A 24,523-nucleotide genomic window follows, 5' to 3' on the forward strand; every position below is an offset into this window, starting at 1 on the left:
AGGACGAGATGGTTGGATGGCATCACCAACTCAATGGACATGGGTTTGTGTAGACCCCGGGAGTTGGTGTTGGACAGGGAGGCCTGGCGTGCTGTGGTTCATGGGGTCGCAAAGAGTCGGACTGAGCGACTGAACTGAACTGATTCTTCTTTAGATCTTCCCCCATTTCATTAAATGATTCCATCAACCACCCAGTTTTCAAGTGAAAAATTAAGTCTTCCTATTCTACCCTAATGGCTCAGAGGGTAAAGAATCTACCTTCAGTGCAGGAGACCTGGATTCTGTCTCTGGGTTGAGAAGAGCCCCTGGAGAAGGGAATGGCTACCCACTCCTGTATTCTTGCCTGAAGAATTCCATGGACAGAGGAGCCTGGTGGGCTACAATCATGGGGTTGCAAAGAGTCGGACACAACTGAGCGACTAACACTTTCACTCCCTTCTGCTCTGTCATCAACTCTCACATCCCATCTGTAACCATGTCTGTAAGTCTGACCTCCGGAATATGTCTTGTGCGCCTAACCCAGTCTCTGCTGCCACCGTCATAGACCACAGCTCCAGCATCCCTTTGCCTTGATCACTGGAACAGTGTCTATTCTGAGTTTTCTTTCTACCCATCATTCTCTTCAGAACAGTTAGAGAAATCTTTTGAAATGGAAACTATATCACATTTTGTTGCTTAAAACCCATTAGTGACTTCTTATTGCTCTTGGAATAGAAGCCCTAACTAACCTCCTCACCAGGGCCTCCAGTGCCCTACGTGGTCACTCCTCTGCTGACCTCTCGGATGCCATGTCTTAGCACTTTCTTCCTGGCTCACTGCAGGCAGAGGCCTTTTTCTTTTCCTCACCCAGGGCTTTTCTTGCTGATTGAAATAATTGTAAGGCTTTTCACTTGACTGTCTTTCCTCTCATCTTGAAGATCTGCACTCAGATGTAGCTTTCATAAACTTGCTGTATCTGTACTTTCTAGACAGTCCTGCCAGCCCTCAGTCGCTGTCATGGGGGCTGTGTATCACACAGCACTACCTGGTGTTTTATGTCTCTCACTATGTGCAGGCAGCCAGTGTATGCTCTTCACTAGACTCTACTGCTTACCAGAAACACTTCCTGAAAGAGGGCAGTGTAGATATAGTTATTCCTGAGCAGATAGACGTGAATTAGAACAAAGAGTAGGTGAAAGGGGAAGGTTGGGTTAGGGTGATAGAATTTGGGGTGATTTTTATTTTCTTTTATCTGCATCAGTTTTTTAAAATTGTCTTCAAAAATATAATTTAATTGCTGCATAATGTTCCATCATGTGTACACACCATCATTTCAAACTATTGAGTTGACCAAAAAGCTTTCTTGGGTTTTCTGTTAAGATGTTACGGAAAAACTTGAACAAACTTTTTGGCCAACCGAATATTTTAAAGCCTGTATGAGTCTATCATAAGGATTTACCATAAATACTTTTTATAACTATTTAATATTGCATTATATAAAAGTACCGTAATTCACATATGCCTTGTCATATAGCGAGCATTTAGGTTGTTTTTAGTTTTTTCCTATTAATTAATGCCATCATGAACAAAATTTTTCATATATTATATATTTGGAGTTTATTCTCTGAAATAGAATGAGCAGATCAAAGACCTTAAACATATTAAGATTTTTAGAGCATATAGTGAAACTGCTGGTGACAATTCTTTTGGAAAGTAGTATATTGTGTTCTACCACAGTCTTATCAGCATTATCATAATTTTAAAAATTGTTACCTAATTTGATATACAAAAGTTAGTATTTTGCTTGTTTAATATGCATTTCTTTGGTTACTTATAAGGATGAAGTTAAATATTTTTCCACATGTTTGTTATTAAAGAATTTCCTTTCTTGTTGAGATAAATTATATGTATTAAATTTTCATGTATGCTGTGGTCCATTTCTGGACCATATATTCTGCAGCATCAATTTGGTTATTTTCATATCAGTGCCATATTTCTTTAATTACTGTAACTATTTAATATGTAGTAACATTGAGCAGGACAAGTATTCCTCAATTACTCTGTTCTTTTCAGCATTTTCTCTTAGGTGTTCTTACTTGCTTTACTCTTTGAAAATAATTTAGAATATTTTATCATGATCAAAGACCAAAAAAAATTGAAATTTGGACTGGAACTCCCCATACCCAACTCTAAAATATAGATATATATTTGGAAGGAATAGAGAGAAAATTGATATTTTTTTTCCTTTTAGTCAAGTCTTCTATTATATCTTTTTGTAAAGCTTTGTAGGAATTTATTTTTTTCTTACAAAGCTTGCTTAGATCTTGTTAAGCTCATTTTTTTTTCCATTGTGGTAGGATACACATAAAATTTACCATCTAACATGTTTAAGTATATAGTTCAGTGATATTAAGTGCATTCACATTACCAGTCTTCCATCACCACCATCCATCTCCAGAGCTTTTTTCATTTTTCCAAATTGAAACTCTGTACCCTTAAATCAGTAACTCTCTACTTCCTCCTATCCCAAGCCCCAAACAACTCCCATTCTGCTTTCTGACTGTATGAATTTGACTACTCTAGCTACTTCATATAAATAGAATCATACTGTATATCAGTTAGCATAATGTCTTCAGGATTTATCCATTTATAGCATGTGCCAGTATTTCTTTCCTTTTTGAGGGTGAATAGTAACTGATTGTGTGTATAGACCACATTTTGTTTATGTATGTTATCCATCAGAGGATGCTTGAAAGTGGAAGTTGCTCAGCCATGTCCAACTCTTAGTGACCCCATGAACTATACAGTCCATGGAATTCTCCAGGCCAGAATACTGGAGTGAGTAGCCTTTCCCTTCTCCAGGGTATCTTCCTAACCCAGGGATCGAACCCAGGTCTCCTGCACTGCAGGCGGATTCTTTACCAAATGAGCCACAAGGGAAGCCCAAAACCACTGGAATGGGTAGCCTATCTCTTCTCCAGTGTATCTTCCTGACCCAGGAATTGAACCAGGGTCTCCTGCATTGCAGGCGGATTCTTTACCAACTGAGCTATCAGGGAAGTTCCATGTACCATGTTAAAGGAAAATAGTTTCTTTTTATTTTTCTTGTTGCTGCTTTAGGTATGAGGCTTTTTGTTTGCTTATGTATTTTAACTAGTATTTGCTGTTATATTTGCAAGATTTTAGTTTGTAATAAAACTGCCATAACCAGCCGTTTTCTAAACTCTCATTTTTTCTAATAGTTCTTCAGTGCTTCTCTCAGATTTTCTAATTATACAGCCGAATTGTTAGTGTAATGAAAAGTTGGTCTTTTACCATACATTTTATTTACTTTCATAGAATTAGTCTACATATTCAGAGCAGTGTTAACAGTAAGAGTGGTCACCCTGTTTTGTTTCTGTTCAGAATGTCTTCATTAATATGTTGCATGTTGACTTTGCTTATATATTCTTTAGTATAGGTGCTGCCAAAGTGAGTACTACTTATATATTCTTTAGCATGTTAACAACATATTTTTAAATTCCTAGTATTTTAGTAAAGATTGACATTTAAGATTAATTACAAATCAGGAACAGATGTTTAATTTTATGGAATGCTTTTTCACTTCTAGAATTGGACCAGACTTCACATGTTAAAGGCACAGTCCTTCCCAAAATACCAGCCTTATTTTGGGGATCCCTAGCGCTATCCTTACTCTGATCAGCCTTTCAGGGTCCCCCACTCATTCCCTCAGGATTGATAATTCACCAGAATAACTCAAAGTGCTCAGGAAACTGCTGTATTTACAGTTTTATTATAGCAGAAAGATACAAATTAGGAGAGATGTATAGGGCAAAGTCTGGGCGGGCCCCAATCAGGAAGTTTTTGTCATCCTTAGGGAGTGTTAACCTTCTATCCCTGATGGATAGCAATATGCACAACATATGACCAACCAGAGAAACTCACCCAAGCTTTGGAATTCCAAGTTTTCATTGAGGGTTTATTATGTAGGCCTGGTTGATTGAGTCACTGGCCATGGAATTAAACTCAGTCTTTAGCTCCTGTTCCCTCCCCAAAGATCAGGCTGCTACAATGTAGCTCAGAGGCCCAGCCCTCTAATTACATAGTTGGTGTTTCTGGTATGGCTACTCCTATTCTTAGTCATTTTATTGTTGTGTATTACCTGGTGTGGTCCAAGGGACCCACCATGAAAACAGATACTTTCCAACACTTGGGAAATTCCAAGAGTTTAAGAGTTACTTCCCAGGAATCAGGGACAAAGGCCTTTTACACAGTTGGTAATTGAGATGACATGTATGCACATGATCAAAACTACATCCTATTAAAATATTAAATTTCATAGATTCTATCTCAGTCAGCAATTCCTTAAGTACCTAACATGTCTGTGCTAAGTACTTGTTTAGGCTCGGAGAAAGACTTCCTACTCTCCTTCTAGCATAAACTCTATGCAGTCTTGGTGAATTATTCTTTTGCTATATTGTCAGATTTACATAGAAGTATTTTAATCATTCATTCAACAAATAATTGCGTGTGTACTCTGTGCCAGATACTATCTTGGTATGACAGTGAACAGAGTAGACAGAAATCCTTGCCTTCATGGTACTTAACGTTTTAGAGGTGAATTTGTATCCATGTTCACAAGTCTGCAAGGTCTGTAGTTTATTGTTTTCTTGCTGTTGTTATGTTTGTTGGATATCAGGGTATTGTTCAGTCGCTCAGTCATGTCTGACTCTCTGCAACCCCATGGACTGCAGCATGCCAGGCTTCCCTGTCCTTGACTATCTCCCAGAATTTGCTCAAACTCACATCACTGAGTCAATAATGCCATTCAACCATCTCCTCATCTGCCTCCCCTTTCTGCTGCCCTCAGTCTTTCCCAGCATCAGGGTCTTTAGCAGCAAATAGTCTCTTCACATCATATGGCCAAAGTATTGGAGCTTCAGCTTCAGCATCAGTCCTTCTAATGAACTTTCAGTACTGATTTCCTTTAGGATGACTGGCTTGATCTCCTTACTGGCCACGGGACTCGAGAGTCTTCTCCAACACCACAGTTCAAAAGCATCAGTTCTTGAGCGCTCAGCCTTCTTTATGGTCCAACTCTCACATCCATACATGATTGCTGGAAAAACCATAGCTTTGATTAGATGGACCTTTGTCTGCAAAGTGAGTGATGTCTCTGCTTTTTAATACACTGTCTAGGTTTGTCATAGCTTTTCTTCCAAGGAGCAAGTGTCTTTTAATTTCATGGCAGCAGTCACCATCACAGGGATTTTGGGGCCCAAGAAAATAGTCTGTCACTGTTTCCATCTTTTCCCCATCTATTTGCCATGAAGTGATGGGACCAGATGCCATGATCTTAGTTTTTTGAATGTTGAGTTTTAAGCCAGCTTTTTCAGTCTTCTCTTTTACCTTCATCAAGAGGTTCTTTAATTCCTCTTCACTTTCTGCCATTTGGGTGGTGTCATATACATATCTGAGGTTATTGATATTTCTTCCAGCAATCTTGATTCCAGCTTGTGTTTCATCCAGCCTGACATTTTGCATGATGTACTGTGCATATAAGTTAAATAATCAGGGTGACAATATGCAGCCTTGATGTACTCCTTTCCCAATTTTGGACCAGTTTTGTTCCATGTTTGGTTCTAACTGTTGCTTCTTGATCTACATACACATTTCTCAGGAGGCAGATAAGGTGGTCTGGTATTCCCATCTCTTGAAGAATTTGATAGTTTGTTGTGATCCACACAGTCAAAGGCTTTGATGTAGTCAGTGAAGCAAAAAGTTTTTCTGGAATTCTCTTATTTTTCTATGATCCAATGGATTTTGGCAGTTTAATCTCTGGGTCCTCCAGCTTTTCTTAATCCAGTTTGTACATCTGAAAGTTGCTGTTTCACGTACTGTTGAAGCCTGACTTGAAGGATTTTTTTGAGCATTTCCTTGCTAGCATGTGAAGTGAGTGCAATTGTGTGGTAGTTTGAATATTCTTTGGCATTGGTCTTCTTTGGGATTGGAATGAAAACTGACCGGAAAACTGTGGCCACTGCCGAGTTTTCCAAATTTGCTGGCATACTGAGTGCAGCACTTTCACAGCATCATCTTTTAGGATTTGAAATAGCTCAGCTGGAATTCCATCACCTCCACTAGTTTTGTTTATAGTAATGCTGCCTAAGGCCCATTTGACTCACACTCCAGAACGTCTGGCTCTGGGTAAGTGATCATACCATCATAGTTATCTAGGTCATTAAGACCTTTTTTGTACAGTTTTTTTTGTGTATTCTTGCCACCTCTTTTTAATATCTCTGTTTCTGTTAGGTCCATACGGTTTCTGTCCTTCATTGTGCCCATCTTTGCATGAAATGTTCCCTTGTTAACTCTAATTTTCTTGAAGAGATCTCTAGTCTTTCCCATTCTATTGTTTTCCCCTGTTTCTTTGCACTGTTCACTTAAGGCTTTCTTATCTCTTGTTGATATTCTTTGAAACTCTACATTCAGATGGGTATATCTTTCCTCTTCTCCTTTATCTTTAGCTTCTCTTCTCTTCTCAGCTACTTTAAGGCCTCTTCAGACAACCATTTTGCCTTTTTGCATTTCTTTTTCTTGGGGATGTTTTGGTCACCACCTCCTGTACAATGTTATGACCCTCCATTCATAGTTCTTCACGGACTCTATCAGATCCTGTCCTTTGAATCTGTTTGTCACTTCCATTCTATAATCAGAAAGGATTTGATTTAGGTCATACCTGAATGGCCTAGTGGTTTTTCCCTTCTTTCATCAATTTAAGTCTGAATTTTGCAATATAGAGCTCATGATCTGAGCCACAGTCAGCTCCAGGTCTTGTTTTTGCTGACTGTATACAGCTTCTCAATTTTTGACTGCAAAGAATATAATCAGTCTGATTTTGCTGCTGACCATCTAGTGATGTCCATGTGTAGAGTCATCTCTTATGTTGTTGGAAGAGGATGTTTGCTATGACAAGTGCATTCTCTTGGCAAAGCTATTAGCCTTTGCCCTATTTCATCTTGTACTCCAAGGCCAAACTTGCCTGTTACTCCAGGTATCTCTTAACTTCCTACTTTTGCATTCCAATCCCCTATGATGAAAAGGACATCATTTTTGCTGTTAGTTCTAGGAGGTCTTGTAGATCTTCATTGGAACCATTCTTCTTCTTTGGCATTAGTGATTGGGGCATAGACTTAGATTACTGTGATGTTGAATGGTTTGCCTTGAAAATGAACCGAGGTGATTCTGTCATTTTTGAGATTGTATCCAAGTACTGCATTTTGAACTCTTTTGTTGACTTTGAGGGCCACTCTTTTCCTCTAAGGATTTCTTGCCCACAGTAGTAGATATAATGTTCATTGGAATTAAATTTGCCCATTTCTGTCTGTTTTAAAATGTTCACTGATTCCTAAAATGTCGATTTTCACACTTTTTTTGGATGTATAATAAGTAGAATTTATTTAAAGTATACAGTGCAATGCGATTGACATATATATACACCTGTGAAAATATAATCAAGGTATAATAAATCAAGGTAATGAGCAAATCCACCATTCCCCGAAGTTTCCATTTGCTCATTTATAATTCATCCCTCTCCTGTCTCCTTTGTTCTCTCCTAGAAATCACTTATCAGCTTTATACTAATACAGATTAGTTTGTACTTTCTAGAATTTTATATAAATAGAATAGAATCTGTGCTCTTTTTTTGATTGACTTATTAGGGAAATTATTTTGAAATTCACTCATGTTGTTGTATGCATCAGTACTTGATTCCCATTGTTGAGTAGCATTCCATTTTTCTGAATAGGACATAGTTTGTTTGTATTTTCACCTGTTGATGGATATTTGAATTTTTTTCAATATGGGACTATTCCAAATATAACTACTATGAGTATTCAGATACAAATGTTTGTGTGCACATATGCTTTCATTTCTCTTGGCTAATACCTAAGAGAGTAATGACTTGATCTAAAGGCACTCCCAACATTCCATGTCTTTCCTTAGTCCCAAGCAATGAAGCTGGGCACTTTGCCTATTGTATAAAAACCTTGCAGTTTTCTAGGTTCATTTAATACCCGTGCCCTACAATACAGTTGCCATATGCATTATAATTACCTATGTTATAAACCCCACAAGATAACAATTTTTGTTTTAAACCAGTCTGTACATTTTAAGTAGAGTAAAATGACAAATTGTCTTTAATTTTACCAAGGTATTTACCATTTGAAATACTGTTCATTCCTTCTTGAGGGTCCACATTTTAAGGAATAGAAGTAATGCAGGTCTTTGGTGAGAAATCCTTAGTTTTTTAGTCTGAAATGTTTTTGTTTTACTGTTGCTTAAAGGTTATTTTGTCTGGGCAGAGAGGAGGGTGGAACGTGTATTGCTGTTGTTATTTTCCAGCCCGGCCGCGATATCTCAGTGTCTTCAGCCCTTTACTCCTTCGATGTTCACTCTTGCCATCTCCTGTTTGACTATTTCCAATTTACTTCGATTTATGGACCTAACATTCCAGGTTCCTATGCAATATTGGTCTTTACAGCATCGAGCTTTACTTTGACCACCCGACACATCCACCACTGGGTGTCATTTCTGCTTTGGCTCAGCCTCTTCATTCCTTCTGCAGCTATTCCTCTCTTCTTCTCCGGTGGCATATTGGACACCTACTGACCTGGGAGGTTCATCTTTCAGTATCATATATTTTTGCCTTTTCATACTGTTGATGGGGTTTTCAAGGCAAGAATGCTCTTTAGGGTATTAGGGAATGAAATTAATTTTTCTCCACATAGAAAAGTTTATATAGCACAAGAATCATCTTTATGTTCATGTCTGAAAGAACTAATCTGTAAACTTGTATCTGGAAGTTTTGGGAGATAATTTGCAATATTTTTCTGTTTCTTTCATTTTTTATATCTTTGGATATTTCATACATACAGAGAGGCAATGTAGCATAGCAGTTAACAGTAAGGACTCTAGGAGTTCCCTACTGGTCTAGTGGTTAGGGCTCCAAGCTTCCGCTCCAGGGGCCTGGGTTCTATCACTGGTTTGAGAACTAAGATCTCACATGTCACACTGTGCAACTCCCCCCCTTCCCCCCACCGCCTCCCAGAAAAGACTCTGGAGCCTAGCTGCCTGGGTTCAAATCTTAGATCTACTAATTGCTACATATAACTCTGGGCCTTGGAAAATACTATTCCTCTGAGCAGAGCAACAGTACAAAGGATTATACGGCAGCTAGTTGTTTTGTGGTGGTAATATCTAGAAATACCTAGACTATGATATTGCCAGAAAGGCATATCCTCTGGACACATCATTCTTCACTTGCTCTGTGATCTAGGGCTTCAGGTTCTCACCTAGCTAATGTGCAGGTGGATTGTATTGAAGGAAATTATGTGCTTTCCACTTGTATACTTTTTACATGATAGATTTTTGGAGAAATAATCTGTATGGTTATTAGAACTGATTTTAAAGATGAGCTCTAATGGTTTCCATTTTGAAACCTTTTCTTTTCAGTGATAGCACTCGTGTTATATTTTATGATGCCTATCGTGAATGTAAGTGAAGTCCTCGGACCCTTGTGCCTTATGTTACTCATGGGAACTGTCCACTGTCAAATTGTGTCTACTCAGATAACAAGGCCATCAGGGAACAACGGAAATCGGAGAAGAAGGTGAGATAAGAAGTTATACTTGTGGTTGTGTATTTTCTGGGAGACGCATTGTAGAACAAAATCTTGGAGTAAATTAATAAAAAGTCTTCCTCTTTTGCATATATTTTTCATTATTTTTTTGGCTAGAAGAAATGAATGCTTCACTTTTACTTCTCTCCCTGATGCTAAGAAACTTTGTCATAAACTTTTAATCGGGAGGGGGTCATTCAGTACAGTTGTTTAAAAGGAAAATTCCTATACTGTATTATTCTTTACTAAAATTTACCTTAAATAATGATTTTGGTAAAGCATTCTTCACAATTCAGTCTTAAAATTTGGTGAAAATTCACTATATACAAGGATCTTAGTGTGTCTGATTAATGGTATTAATGTTCTTACCTTTTTTCAATAGTAAATAAATTGATTTCTATATGTTCTAAACTTTTAATAAAGATTTAACTTGTCTACCCATAGGATTCATATCATGTCTTTACTGATCATGTGCTATGTGTGGGTTTTGGAACTGTTAAACGTTTTTAAAGTATATATGGTATTATCTTCCACAAGTCATCTTTCCTTAGAGTACTGATAGGTTTTTGTTCCCGCAAGGAGTTACTGTGTAAGATTTTTTCATTTGGAGCAAAGAATTTCAACATATTTATACTTATTTTTGAATGTTATTTTATAACCATGTTTTTCCCCCTCCAGAAAAGAATAGTCCTTGAAAATTCAGTTTAATTGATTTAATGTTTTCTAAAGAAATTAAATATTTTGCTGTGTCTCATTGGTATTTACAGGATATATCTTTTCACTGCATAGGATATCCAAAAAAATGATTGCTTGCTATTATTTCATGTTTCCCTGATTAAATGTGCCAAATGGGTAGATTTCTGACATCTATATTTAAAGAAATTGGTCATTTTTTTTTTTTTTTTTTTTAGTGTTTCCTGAAAAGACTATTGGTCATATATAAGAAAATTTTCCTACTAGTAATATTTTTGAATAGCAGTTCTATTTCTTTAATGAATGAACAAAATGATACCCTTTGGTATCTTTGGAATCTGTTTTTGCCCTTAAATCAGAAATGTTCATGCATAATTTATCCTCATTATGAGAAGTTCATTGTACTTAATTTCAGGTGGTAAATGGCAGAGATATTCTAAGCAGAAATAGAAAAGGTCTTGAATAATCTGAAGTTGTTGAAATATTTTTTTGTAGAAAATTACGAAAAACTGTGAATGGTGATGGGAGCCGAGAAAATGGAAATAACTCCTCTGATAAAGCCAGAGGAGTGGAAACTTTGGAATCTGCACCCCTTAATGGTAGTTTTTGGAGGACTCTCTTTGGCAACAGGTGGGAAGTCTTATTAATACTTCCCACTTATTAATACTTCCCAATTTTCACATTTTCACCAAATTAATACTTATTAATGCTTCCTATAAAATGGAAGTTTTACTTGTTTTTTGTGTTCACTTTAGTGTTTGCATAGTATATAACCTGATGAGGTTTTAGGAGTATGCAGTGTAAGCATATTATCATAGTGGTGTGATTTTTGATTTTTTTTTAGTGGTGTGATTTTTTAAAGTTCTAGAATGGTTTGCTTATTCACAGTGTCACCAGTGTCTGCTCTATTACCCATAAGTCCAGTTATCTACCATAAAAGTGTCATTCTGTTTGATCTTTAATGGCTCTTTAGACCACAAGATTACAGAAATATAAATACTCTAAAAGATTAAATATTTTAAGCCATATTGGCAAATGTCTTGAGAGAAAGAAGAATTTTTAAGAGATGAGGTATTTTTTCAGTGTGAAAGCTGATTCCTCTTTAGGTGTGGGATGCAGGGCAGGAGGCTGGTGTCAATGGGCTGTAGGACAGAAAGGGAGATGAATTTAGGGTAACTTCGACCTCCTCCTTGATTTTGTAGGTCATGACAGTGGTACTGTGACTCAAAGAAGTACTTATTTTTGTCATATATTAATGTTTGTGACTCAAAAGTAAAGTGTTCTGCAGCTTCATTTTTGAAGACAAATTGTGTCCACATATTTTTCTAAAGTTGACACTTTCGTTGAAGCATTTGAGTTCTTTGTGCTGAACATTTTGCTGGGCACTGCATGTTCCTCTTCTCAGTGATTTACCATCTTATTAGGAAAGTAAAACTAGCAGGTATGAGGCAGTCACAACAATGTAAAAACATCATAAATGGCATCATGCTGACTAAAGGCCATGCAGTTCAGCAAATGGAATGATCATTCTGGAGTGAGACAGTAGGCAGGAGTCATGGAGGAGCTGAGAGTTACTGGGCTTTGAAAGACAGAAGAGGGAAAGACATCCTGTGAAGTGGCAGAATCAGGCAATGTGAGGGAGGGGTTGGCTTTGTGCTTGAGAGGAAGACTGTGAACCTACTTCCTTGCAAAACCAAAAAGAACAGGATTCCTCTCAATTAACTGACCCAAGTCTTTGGAGACTAGAGAGAGAACTATATTCTGGCTTCCTACACCCTTAGGAAAGCTGGAGAGCCTGAAAAACACGATTTCTGAATCTTCTTGATTTCCAGATTAACATATTCTACTCCTCAGAAGAATAGTGGTTTCATGAAAGACACTACTTTCAGAAAACTAATTATTAATCATTTTTTTTCCTTTAAAAAAATAGGATGAAAAGAGTTAAATTAATATGTAACAGAGGGACGGAAACTGACTATGATTCAGGTTGTCTGCATCCTATCATCAAGAAGAGACAGTGTCGACCAGAGATCAGAATGTGGCAAACAAGAGAGAAAGCAAAATTTTCCGATGGAGAAAAGGGCCGTAGGGTAAGATGTAGATGAGTATAAATAACACCTGGTCCTTTTCTTGTGTAAAATTTTCTATTCTTAGACTCTACTAAAAGCACACAAAAGATTCTAATAGATTTGTGTCATTTGAAATGTAAAACCAAAGGACATGAAAAGGAGAACACCTTGAAGTATAATATGAAGATTTTACCTTATTCTTCCAGTTTCTAGGGCCAGAGCTTGTTGTTTTATCTGCCCCTGGTCCAGACTTAGGAGGAGGCTGGTAGATTCAATGAACAGATTGGTGTAGAGGCTGCCGTGTCATCTTCCAGAGAGGCAGGGATAGTGTGTGTTAAGGTTTGGGATAATATTTTTATGTTTATATAGAGCTATTATTCTGCTTTATGTCTAAAAATGACTATACTTTTATGTTTTAGTCATGAAATATTTTCTTATTTGTTAGACTGTGGCATTTATGAATTATAAAAAGAGCTAAGTTTTTTGAGCCATTACTGCAGTCAGGCACTATTCTAAGTGATTTACATGTAGTAACTCACTTAATTGTTTCAACAGTTCTGTGAGATAGATGCTTTTATTTTTTAAAAAATGTTTTAATGGAAGGATAATTGCTTTACAGAATTTTGTGGTTTTCCGTCATACATCAACAAGAATCAGCTATAGGTACACCCATGTCCCCTCCCTCCCAGACCTCCCTCCTACCTCCCTCCCCATCCCACCCCTACAGATTGTCACAGAGCCCTTGTTTGAGTTCCCTGAGTCATATAGCCAATTCCCATTGGCTGTCTACTTTACATATGGTATTGTAAATTTCTCCATAATCTCCCCTTCTCCCTCCTCTCCTCCCTCCACATCCATAGGTCTGTTCTCTATGTCTCTTTCTCCATTCCTGCCCTGAAAATAAATCATCAGGGCCATCTCTTTAGATTCCACATATATGTGTCAGTATACGGTATTTATATTTCTCTTCTTGACTTACTTCGCTCTGTATAATAGGGTCTAGGTTCATCCACCTCATTAGAACAGATTCAGATGCATTCCTTTTTATGGAAGGAACTCCTCAGGAAGGCTGAGTAGTATTCCATTGTATATATGTACCACAGCTTCTTTATCCATTTATCTGTCAGTGGACATCTAGGTTGCTTGCATGTTCTAGCTATTGTAGGTAGTGCTGCAGTGAACATTAGGGTACACATGTCTTTTTCCAGTTTTGGTTTTATCAGGGTATATGCCTAGGAGTGGGATTGCTGGGTCATGTGGTGGTTTTATTCCTAGCTTTTTAAGGAATCTCCATACTGCCTTCCATAGTGGCTGTATAAGTTTACATTCCCACCAGCAATGCAAGAGTGTTCCTTTTTCTCCACACCCTCTCCAGCATTTATTGTTTATAGACTTTTTGATGATGGCCATTCTGGCTGTTGTTAGGTGGTATCTCATTGTAGTTTTGATTTACATTTCTCTAGTAATGAGTGATGTTGAGCATCTTTTCATGTGCTTGTTAGCCATCTGTATGTCCTCTTTGGAGAAATGTCTCTTCAGATGCCTTTCCCACTTTTTGATTGGGTTCTTTGGTTTTCTAGTATTAAGCTGTATAAGCTGCTTGTATATTTTGGAAATTCTTTGTCAGTTGTTTCCTTTGCTATTATTTTCTCCCATTCTGAGGGTTGTCTTTTCGCCTTGTTTGTAGTTTCCTTTGCTGTGCAAAAGCTTTTAAGTTTCATTAGGTCCCACTTGTTTATTCTTGTTTTTATTTCCATTAATCTAGGAGGTGGGTCATAGAAGATCTTGCTTTGATTTATGTCATCAAGTGTTCTGCCTGTGTTTTCCTCTAAGAGTTTAATAGTTTCTGGTCTTAGGTTTAGGTCTTGAATCCATTTTGAGTTTAGCTTTGTGTTTGGTGTTAGGTAGTCTTCTAATTTCATTCTTTTGCATGTAGATGTCCAGATGTCTCACTTATTGAAGAGACTGTCTTTGCCCCATTGTATATTCTTGCCTCCTTTGTCAAATAAAGGTACCCGTAGGTGTGTGGGTTTATCTCTGGGTTCTTTATCTTGTTCCATTGGTCTGTATTTCTGTTTTTGTGTCAGTACCATACTGTCTTGATGACTGTAGCTTTGTGGTATAGCCTGAAGTCAAAAAGGTTGATTCCTGCAGCTCCATTCTTCTTTCTCAAGACTGCTTTGGCTACTCAGGGTCTTTTGTGTTTCCATATAAATTGTGAAATATTTCATTCTAGTTCTGTGAAAAATGTCATTGGTAATTTTGATAGGGATCACATTGAATCTGTAGATTGCATTTGGTAGTATAGTCATTTTCAGAATATTGATTCTTCCTACCCAGGAACATGGAATATCTCTTCATCTGTTTATGTTGTCTTTGATTTCTTTAATCAGTATCTTACAGTTTTCTGTATACAGGTCTTTTGTCTCTTTAGATAGGTTTATTCCTAGATATTTTATTCTTTTTGTTGCAGTGGTGAATGGTATTGATTCCTTAATTTCTCTTTCTGATTTTTCATTGTTAGTGTATAGGAATGCAAGTGATTTCCGTGTATTGACTGTATCCTGTCGCTTTGCTGAATTCACTGATTAGCTCTAGTAATTTTCTGATAGTTTCTTTTGGGTTTTCTATGTGTAGTATCATGTCATCTGCAGACTGTGAGAGTTTTACTTCTTTTTGATCTGGATTCCTTTTGTTTCTTTTTCTTCTATAATTGCCGTAGCTAGGACTTCTAAAACTATGTTGAATAATAGTGGTGAGAGTGGACATCCTTGTCTTGTTCCTGATCTTAGAGGGATTTATTTACTTATTGTCATCACCTTTCTGATGAGGAACTTGAGGCCCAGAGAGATTTAATTACTGTCTAAAGTTACATAGCTAATAAGTAGAAGAGCTGTGATTCAGACTTGACTTCGACTCAAGCCTGTGCTTCTAACCTCTATGTTATTTAAATTATTTAGTTTCAAGAAAGCTTAATATTTTTCTTTATTAAGACCAACGAATATGTAGGTTTGTTCAGCTTTGACTTAGTTTACTTTTATTGCTTCTTAGTTTTTATACACACAGCTTACTAGAGTCTTCTGGGCGGTCCCCTGTGACATTGCCGTTCTCTTTGTAGGAGTCTTTTAGGCGTTTGGGTAATGGGATTTCAGATGATCTGTCAAGTGAGGATGACGGCGAAGCCCAGACACAGATGATGATACTGCGGAGGAGTGTGGAAGGGGCCTCAAGTGACAACGGTTGTGAAATTAAGAGTAGAAAATCAATACTTTCAAGACACTTAAACACTCAGGTAATTTTTATTTTAGTTTGTTAAAGTATAGGTATTAATTCCCAAGTAACAAAGTGTTTAACATATTTTCCTGTCATTTGTGGTCTTGATTTTTGGCAGGTAAAAAAGACCACTTCCAAGTGGTGCCCTGTTGTGCGGGATTCAGATAGTCTGGCTGAATCGGAGTTTGAATCAGCAGCCTTCAGTCAGGTAATGTATCCTTTTTCAAGGCATATTCTTGAATGTAATAAGTTTATCCATTCCTTTTTTCTTTTTATTGGATGCAGAGGAGGGGGCTAGCAAATATATACATAACTTTAGGATAACCAATTGAAAAAAAAAAAAAAAAAGAATGGTAAAGGGCTTCCCTGGTGTCTCAGATGGTAAAGAATTTGCCTGCAATGCAGGAGACCTGGATTTGATCCCTGGGTCAGGAAAATCCCCTGGAGAAGGGAATGGCTACTCATGCATTTCAGTATTCTTGCCTGGAGAATTCCGTGGACAGAGCTGCTTGGTGGGCTACAGTCCATAGGGTCGCAGAGAGTCAGAAATGACTGAGTGACTAACACTTTCACTTTTTCCTCTGCCTCCAACTGTCTACCTATTTAGCAGCTTTTTTTTTTTTTTAATCTATCAGCTTTTATGTGACTAGTCACCCAAGAAAAAGAATGAGCTCTTTGTCTTTGACCCGATCTTAAAAGTATCATAGATGATGCCCAGAAAGAGATTCCTCAATCCCTAGATGATGAGAGCCAGAATACTGGAGTGGTTAACCATTTCCTTCTCCACCGGTCTTCCCAACCCAGAGATCAAACCCAGGTCTCCCGCATTGCACGCAGATTCTTTACTGTCTGAGCCACCAGGGAAACCCACTTAATATTCACTTGGAATATGGAGTTTATTCTTAAGCATTGTTTCTGTGTAAGTGGCCTTATTGCTGATGAGGACAGATATTTGGGAAGTGAGAGATGGGAGCAGTAAGTCTGCTTATCATGAAAGCTAATGGACATATTGTACATTTGCTGTGTTGTGCTTAGTCGCTCAGTCGTGTCTGACTCTTCGGAACCCCACGGACTGTACTGGCTCTGTGAGGTTTCTCCACACAAGAATACTGGAGTGAGTTGCCATTTCCTCCTCCAGGGGATTTTCCCAACCCAGGGATCGAACCCAGGTCTCCCACATCACAGGTGGATTCTTTACCATCTGAGCCACCAGGGAAGCCCATTGTACATTTGGGACATTATAATTCAGAGATGAGGGGAGCAGATGGTGGTAACTTTTGATTGGCAAGGTTGTTGGGTTGTGGAAAAACTTTCATATTTATGTTTATACTGCAGGAGAGCTACAATGTCCATACTCTCCTGTGCTTGATTACCCTTTCCCCTGTTTGGCTGGGTTCCCAGATGTGATTGTGTCTATGGTCAAGCTCACAATATTTAGAGTAGAAGACACTTTGGGTGTGCCAGTAGGCTCAGCCACACCTACTCTCAGAGTCGGCCCTCAGAATGTTTGCAGGAGTCACTCCCATCCCAGGGCACCTCAGCTGAACAATCCCATGACTTGGCAATACTTCTCAGAGTCCTCTTTTATAGTTTGTTAAGAGTCATCAGAGTTCACGTTTAAATATGAAAGTATATTATTGTTATGTGAAGTCTTGTCAACAAAGGCATGGTGATCAGTTTATGAGAGCATGCCAGTCATCACCATAGGTGCCTTGTTTTCATTTTATTTCAGATACATAGTTGTTTTTAAAAATGAATGAAAAAAATTTTTTTTGGTTTTTGTTTTTCCCTTAAAGGGCTCTAGGTCTGGCACGAGTGGTGGCTCTCGAAGCCTCAACATGTTGAGAAGAGACTCGGAGAGCACCCGCCACGACTCGGAGACAGAGGACATGTTATGGGATGACCTGCTGCATGGCCCTGAGTGCCGGTCGTCTGTCACCAGCGACAGTGAGGGGGCACGTGTGAACTCCCATCACTCAGGGGCCAAACGGGATCCCAAAGAGGATGTTTTCCAGCAGGTCTGTAAAGGTGATGATTTACTGACCTTTAATATTTACCATGTACTTACCATGTGACAGGCACTGTATTATCTCTCTTAATTCTACAATAACCCTGTAAGGTGGACCCTTATTATCCCTAATTTAGAGATGAAGAAATTGAGCGTAATTTGTAAGTGAAGATGTTGGACTCAGTACTCAGAAGAAAGCACTTTCTAATTCCCCTAACCTAACTGTTTCTTCCTAATACCTTTTCTTATTTTTCTTAGAATGATCCTTATGGATACTTTAAAGTGAATACTTTATACGAGCAGGGTTGCTCGTGTAAATTGCTCGTATGGATACTTTAAAGTGAATACTTTATACGAGCTCATATAAATTGCTTGTATGGATACTTTAAAGTGAATACTTTATACGAGCAGGGTTGCAGTAACCTCATATTGTATTTTCAGATATATCACAGTATTTTATGTGAATTACTAGGAGATGGCATTGCTTTCTTCTCTAATAATGTATAAAGCAAGTGATGCTTTTAATTTCAGGTTCTCTTTTAGTATCATAAAATCAGATAGCCTGGAAATGGGGATTCTTAGGTTATTTTGACCTTCCAATCTAGGAATTCATTCTTCAGAAATGTTTTTACTTTCTGTCATGTAGTAACAATAGTTCCTACTTCTTAGAAACATTGTGATATATCTAATGAGATAATTTAAAGTGCTCAGCACTATCTTGGCAAAGAGTAAGCAGCCAGTACATGTTAGCTTGGTTATTACTATTTCTGTCAGATGATTGGTTTCAAGTAGAGATGATTTAAGTAGAGATGACTACTCTCTACTTAAATAGTTGTGGAGCTGCAGTGATTATTTCATGAGCTTGTCCCACTGCTCGCTGGACTGAATGGTTAAAAAATGGTTTTCATATCAGCCCTTCCTGTGTTTAATGCCAATGATCATGACTCTTCTTAGTTTTGTTTTTTCTTTTTCTTAGTTTTCTTTTTTCTTTTATTTTTTCCACAATGACTTAATAAATAGTGGATGTTGGATATTCATTTGTTTAATTACTGAATTTTCTTGATTCTAAGATACCTTAGATTTAGGTTATACATTATAATGAAAAACATTCTGCTTCATTAAATGTATACAATTTTCTTAAACTACCTGGAAACAACATACACTTTATCACTAAAGTTTTAAACTTTCCCCTCCAATTTTGCTATCAAAATTTGAATCTGAATATTCTTTCCATTCAGTCTGAAGACTCATCTAAATTACATTAGCCTTTGGTAGTAATGCATAGCATCATGATGATTTCCACCTTTGTACTTTTGGGATTTATGGTATAATTTTAAGGCACATATAAGAGTAACTAGGTTAAGATGAAACTCACCATGTTAAATAGAGTGCATCATTTCCCAGTTCTCCCACCTAACATGTTCTTCTTTTAGTCCCCATATTTCTAAATACCACCACTAACCACCCAAGTCAGAAACCTTGGGGCCATTCTTGATGCCACCACTGCCCCCTCTCAATGCGCTCCCTCCCCCGCCCAGCCCCTGGCTGCCATCCACTGTACCTAATCTATCATCACATTTTCTTGATTCTGCTGTGTAATATCTCCATCTGCTCATCTGTATCCACCCTGCTTAGTGGATGGCTGTCATCTGGATGCTTGGAACAGCTTCTCTAGTCTTGTTCCCTTTGCTTCATTTTCCACACTACAGCTGGAATGATGCTTCTGAAATACAAATCTGGGACCTCCTGGTGGTCCAGTGGTTAAGAATCTGCCTTGCAATGCAAAGAACATGGGTTCAATCCCCGGTCAGGGAACTAAGATCCCACATGCCTTGGGGCAGCTAAGCCTGTGTGCCACAGCTAGAGAGTCCACAGGCTCTGGAGCCCACACACCACAACTGCAGAGCCCGCACACTGCAGCTATGACCCAACTTGGCCAAGTAATTAAATAAAATTAAAAAAATAAAATACTAAAATTGTTTTATTATTTTTTATTTATTTATTTATTTATTTTTATTAGTTGGAGGCTAATCACTTCACAACATTTCAGTGGGTTTTGTCATACATTGATATGAATCAGCCATAGAGTTACACGTATTCCCCATCCTGATCCCCCCTCCCACCTCCCTCTCCACAAAAAATTATTTTTTTAAAAGTACAGCTCTGATGCCATTCCCCTTACAATGCTTTAACTGCTTTCTTTTTCCTTTTGGATTATTTGCTTCTGTTTATTTGCTGTGATACAGTCTCATATGGTATAGTTCGACTCAACTGAACTTCTTCCAGTTTCCTCATGTACTTCTGGGTCTTTCCACAAACTGATTTATTTGCCTGAAGCACATTTTTCTCCAGTCCTCTTTCCTTTGGGTCACTCCCTTTTGTCTTTCAGGTCTTGGCTCAGTTGATACTTCCTTAGGAAGTCTTTTTAATATGCTCCTAAAACATTCTTCCCTTCCCTTATCACACTATGCAGTAACTTTATTTAATCATGTCTCCTTTATAAGTCTGTAAACTCCTTGATGGCAAGAACCTTGTGTCTTGTTCTCCATTATATACATAGTTCCTGTTAATAGTAGCTGATTAATAAATATTTTTTTGGCTAAATCAGTTAATAGATCCATAAATGCTCATCAGCATTGTGCTGAGCATTATTGTTGGAGAAGAAATATGCCATATGATCTTTTAAAAAAAATAACTTATGTATTAGTTTGGGGATAAGATGATTTTATGGAAAACAAGTAGAGGGCACTATAAAAGCAGCAGCATATAATTAGATGCAGATTTGTCTGCTGTAGGCTGTACAGGCTTTTGATTGATCCAGAGAAGGGCAATGTGAGAGAGACTTGTGGCCATCAGAGAGGACATGTTGATAAAATGGACTTGAGTTGGGACTTAAAGAACAAGACATGACATGGCAGAGGGAAGTGCTGGGCTGTTTTCACAGTGATCTTCTCTTGTGCTGTCTATGCTTTTCCATGTCCTGATTAGACCAGAGAAAGGCTTACCTCTTACCATTCCTGTGATATCTAAGCCCTGTTAGCGCCTCTCCTACCTAACTTCCTACTACCCCTGGTCTAGTCATGGTGCTATGGAAATACTCTCCTTCTTGATATCCCATGAATATACCAAGCTTATCCTCACTTCCATATGCTTAGAGTGGGGGAGCAACTTCAGAGATCATGGAATCCTACCTCCCATCATCACAGAAGACTTACAGCCTCTCTTCAGGTAAGAAGTTGGCTTAGTGAAGAGAAAGGACCAGAAGCCGGCATCGTGGAGGTGGTGACTGGAGTGGCTTTGTGAAGGAGAGGGCAGGATGACAAGGCAGAGCACTGGCCAATGTGGCCTGGGAACTGGACAAAGGGAAACAGTTCTAAAGGAGGAAAGAATGAGTGGATGGAAATACTTATTTTTTTCTTTTCAGAACCATTTATTCTGGCTTCAGAACTCAAGTCCTGCCTCTGATCGAGTTAGTGCAATAATCTGGGAAGGGAATGAGTGCAAAAAGATGGATATGTCTGTGTTGGAAATAAGTGGCATCATCATGAGCAGGGTAAGGTTTAATAAGTTTTCAGACTTTTCAAAAGGTCTGTTTTATAATCGGCAGCTATTTCATTGCAGAAGGAAATGGCAACCCACTCCAGTGTTCTTGACTGGGAAATCCCATGGACAGAGGATCCTGGTGGACTGCAGTCCATAGGATCACAAAGAGTCGGGCCCAACTGAACACAAACGCACACACAGACAGCTATTTCATATTGTATTTAATGATCAAAACATTGACTTTGTTTTTGAGACACAAGTATGTGTACCTTAAATTTTGTAGCCAGGTTTCACTTGGTAGTGTGTTTTTTAATTTGTTACAAAGGTCTCTGTGAGCCTGATCAATTATTCAGGTAGACTTTACAAATATTTCTTATTTAATCCTACAAGTCATACATCTGTACATCATTTTTATTTGTATTTCTTTTAGAACAGATTTAGTTTATAATAATCTAAGTAGTATATGAGAAATGCTGCTTCACAACTCCATATAGCTGTGCAATAATGATGGCTGTTTTAAATTCATTTCCAGGTTAATGCATATCAGCAAGGAGTAGGCTATCAGATGCTGGGAAATGTCGTCACCATTGGATTAGCATTTTTCCCTTTTTTACACCGGCTGTTCCGTGAGAAGAGCCTTGACCAGCTAAAGTCCATCTCAGCTGAGGAGATCTTGACTCTCTTTTGTGGGGCACCACCTGTTACACCTATTATTATTTTGTCTATAATTAACTTTTTTGAGCGACTGTGTCTTACCTGGATGTTTTTTTTCATGATGTGTGTGGCAGAGAGAACATATAAACAGGTCAGTAGAAAATTGAGTAAAATTTCTCACCTCTTTTTTTCTATGTGATATTCTGTTGGGTTGATTTTGTTGTCTTGATTTGTTCTCTCTCCAGAAGCTAACATGGGCAGTGGAGGCTTGATAAGTGGACTTTTGGTATTTGTGGGTTTAACACTTCTGATATTGTTTAGTTACAAATGACATGCTGTAATCTGAAATTTTACTGAGCCTATATGTAGGAGTAAGTGGCTGAGCCTAGCTGATTGCTCACACCTGCTCCTTGATGTGCTTCGATGTGTTTTATATCTGTAGAGGGTGTAGTAATTCCAAGGTGAAAATGTTTCTGAAAAATGGCCAAGTGAGAAATAAATTTATTGAAATTGGATAAGAGTTTGGGATCGAGGGCTTACTATATTGGTGATATGTGCAAAAAAATACAGTTTTTGAATGGAAATGTAATTTGGGAGTAAGCTCGAATTTTGTATAAATGTTTGAATTTGTCAAGGTGGGGATTCACAGCAGTCTCCAAGGTGTATTCCTTGAAAATGTCCAGAGTGTACTATATCAGAAGAATGTGTACATGCGTGTTCAGTTGTGTCCAATTCTTTACGACCCTTTGGACTGTAGTCCAAGCTACAAGCTCCTCTGTCCATGGGATAATTTAGGCAAGAATACTGGAGTGGGTTGCCATGCCTTCCTCCAGGGCATCTTCCTGACCCAGGGATTGAACCCGCATTTTCTGTGTCTCCTGCATTGCAGGTGGATTCCTTACCTACTACTACTGATTCCTACCTACTGAGCCTTTGGGGAAGCCCCCATGAAGAAGTCACTAAGACAGGAAGTGAAAAAGCATTGTTAATAGCTCATTAATCTGTTGCTACAGAAAGCACATTATACATAATGATCAGAACTTGATTCTTGTAATATTTTTTATGTGCTGGGAATATTTTACAATTATATAAGTATATACACAGTGACACATACATACATTTCACTTTGTGGTTTTTTGTTTTTTAACCTCTAGAGATTTTTATTTGCAAAACTCTTCAGCCATATTACTTCTGCCAGGAAAGCTAGGAAATATGAAATACCTCATTTCAGACTTAAAAAGGTGGAGAACATTAAGATATGGTTATCACTGCGTTCCTTTCTAAAGGTGAGTTTTAACTAACCATGGAATATCTGCAATAATACACAGAAAACATGCTCATTGAAATTTCTGGTGGCAGATGTTCACTAGGGTGGTTAGTCCTATGTTCTGGACAGATTATATCAGTGACTGACATCTAGCTCACCTGTTTGACACCAGATTGGGAGTGATCTATCTGCAGAGCTGGTAGAGCTAATTAAATAAGGGCTTGTAAAGGGAAAAGAAAATTTAAACTCTTAGGGCAGAGTGATAAGCTGAATGTTGCATCTTTTTCTGACTTCTGGGGAAACATTCCCGCTGAAAATGTGTTAGTGAATCAGTCACACCCTTAACTTGAATGGCATGAATCTCAGAGGTTAATTAAAGTTGAAGATGTCCAAAATATATTAGAATCCTGTGTCAGAAACTTCTTATAAATGTTCGTTTTCACACCAACATAGTAAGATTAGGTCCCCTAATGTGTCTCCGGCGGGGACCTAAAATGCTAACCTGTGTCTCACTCTCTAGAGACGGGGCCCACAGCGATCAGTAGATGTGGTTGTGTCTTCCGTCTTCCTACTGACACTTTCCATTGCTTTCATTTGTTGTGCCCAGGTAAGAGTTTGAGATCTATTTCAGTGGAAAGTAGAAAATAGAACTCGCTTTCTGTTTTAGGCTAGTTCACTGTATTTAAGTGAATACACTCACGCACACACACATACACATACGCATATGCAACAGATGTTTGTTTCTGACAGCTCTGGGAACCGGGGAGTCCAAGGTCAAGGTGCTAGGATGGTTATGTTGAAGTATTGGGTTGGGCCAAAAAATTTGTTTGGATTTTTCTGTACAGAAAAACCATACTAACTTTTTGACCAACCCTGTGTGTGTGTGTTTTATGTGTCTAAATTTCTTTTGCTATTTTGAATACTTGTTAATTTTTATGACTTTTGAAATGAGAATAAGGGTAATTTTTAGTCCTTTAAGACTCTGAGATCATGGTAACTTAATTTTTATTGGGAGTTTTGATAAAGCTATATATCATGATGGATACAAAAATAGCGATTTTTCTAACTTCATCATTTCTTCTAATTTTATTGTCACTCTAAAGTAGACTTTTCCCCATTTATTTAATCATTCATTCACTTATTATGTTATGGATTCCTATGTTCTTTTTATCCAGTGGATTATAAACTGTTGCTATATTGTTTTGATGCGTAATTGTCCCAGATTTGGCCAGCGGGAGACCCTTAAAGTGCCTTTGTATGTTCTTTGGAGAGGTCCCTATATATTTTTTGTTTCTATTTCTGTGTTTTCTTTTTTATAAGAATTTACGGCCTTATTCTATACTTTTCCACTTAGTGAG

General features: G+C 37.9%; 1 protein-coding gene across 4 annotated transcripts in view; it reads left to right on the forward strand.

Moving 5' to 3' along the window:
- The window catches only part of PHTF1 (putative homeodomain transcription factor 1), a 70,737-nt gene that overhangs the window by 30,244 nt on the left and 15,970 nt on the right, over nucleotides 1-24,523 (forward strand). Inside the window, exons 6-15 of one of the 4 annotated variants that reach the window (XM_061121117.1) lie at nucleotides 9,493-9,649; nucleotides 10,847-10,981; nucleotides 12,282-12,441; nucleotides 15,539-15,712; nucleotides 15,812-15,901; nucleotides 17,490-17,711; nucleotides 21,126-21,254; nucleotides 21,777-22,049; nucleotides 23,053-23,184; nucleotides 23,686-23,772. In XM_061121117.1, coding sequence (XP_060977100.1) covers nucleotides 9,493-9,649; nucleotides 10,847-10,981; nucleotides 12,282-12,441; nucleotides 15,539-15,712; nucleotides 15,812-15,901; nucleotides 17,490-17,711; nucleotides 21,126-21,254; nucleotides 21,777-22,049; nucleotides 23,053-23,184; nucleotides 23,686-23,772 — 1,559 coding nt within the window. The remainder of the gene's footprint in view (nucleotides 1-9,492; nucleotides 9,650-10,846; nucleotides 10,982-12,281; nucleotides 12,442-15,538; nucleotides 15,713-15,811; nucleotides 15,902-17,489; nucleotides 17,712-21,125; nucleotides 21,255-21,776; nucleotides 22,050-23,052; nucleotides 23,185-23,685; nucleotides 23,773-24,523) is intronic. The other 3 variants (XM_061121118.1, XM_061121119.1, XM_061121120.1) reach the window with 3 other exon arrangements.

Source organism: Dama dama, chromosome 20 (assembly GCF_033118175.1).
Source record: "Dama dama isolate Ldn47 chromosome 20, ASM3311817v1, whole genome shotgun sequence".
NCBI lineage: Eukaryota > Metazoa > Chordata > Mammalia > Artiodactyla > Cervidae > Dama > Dama dama.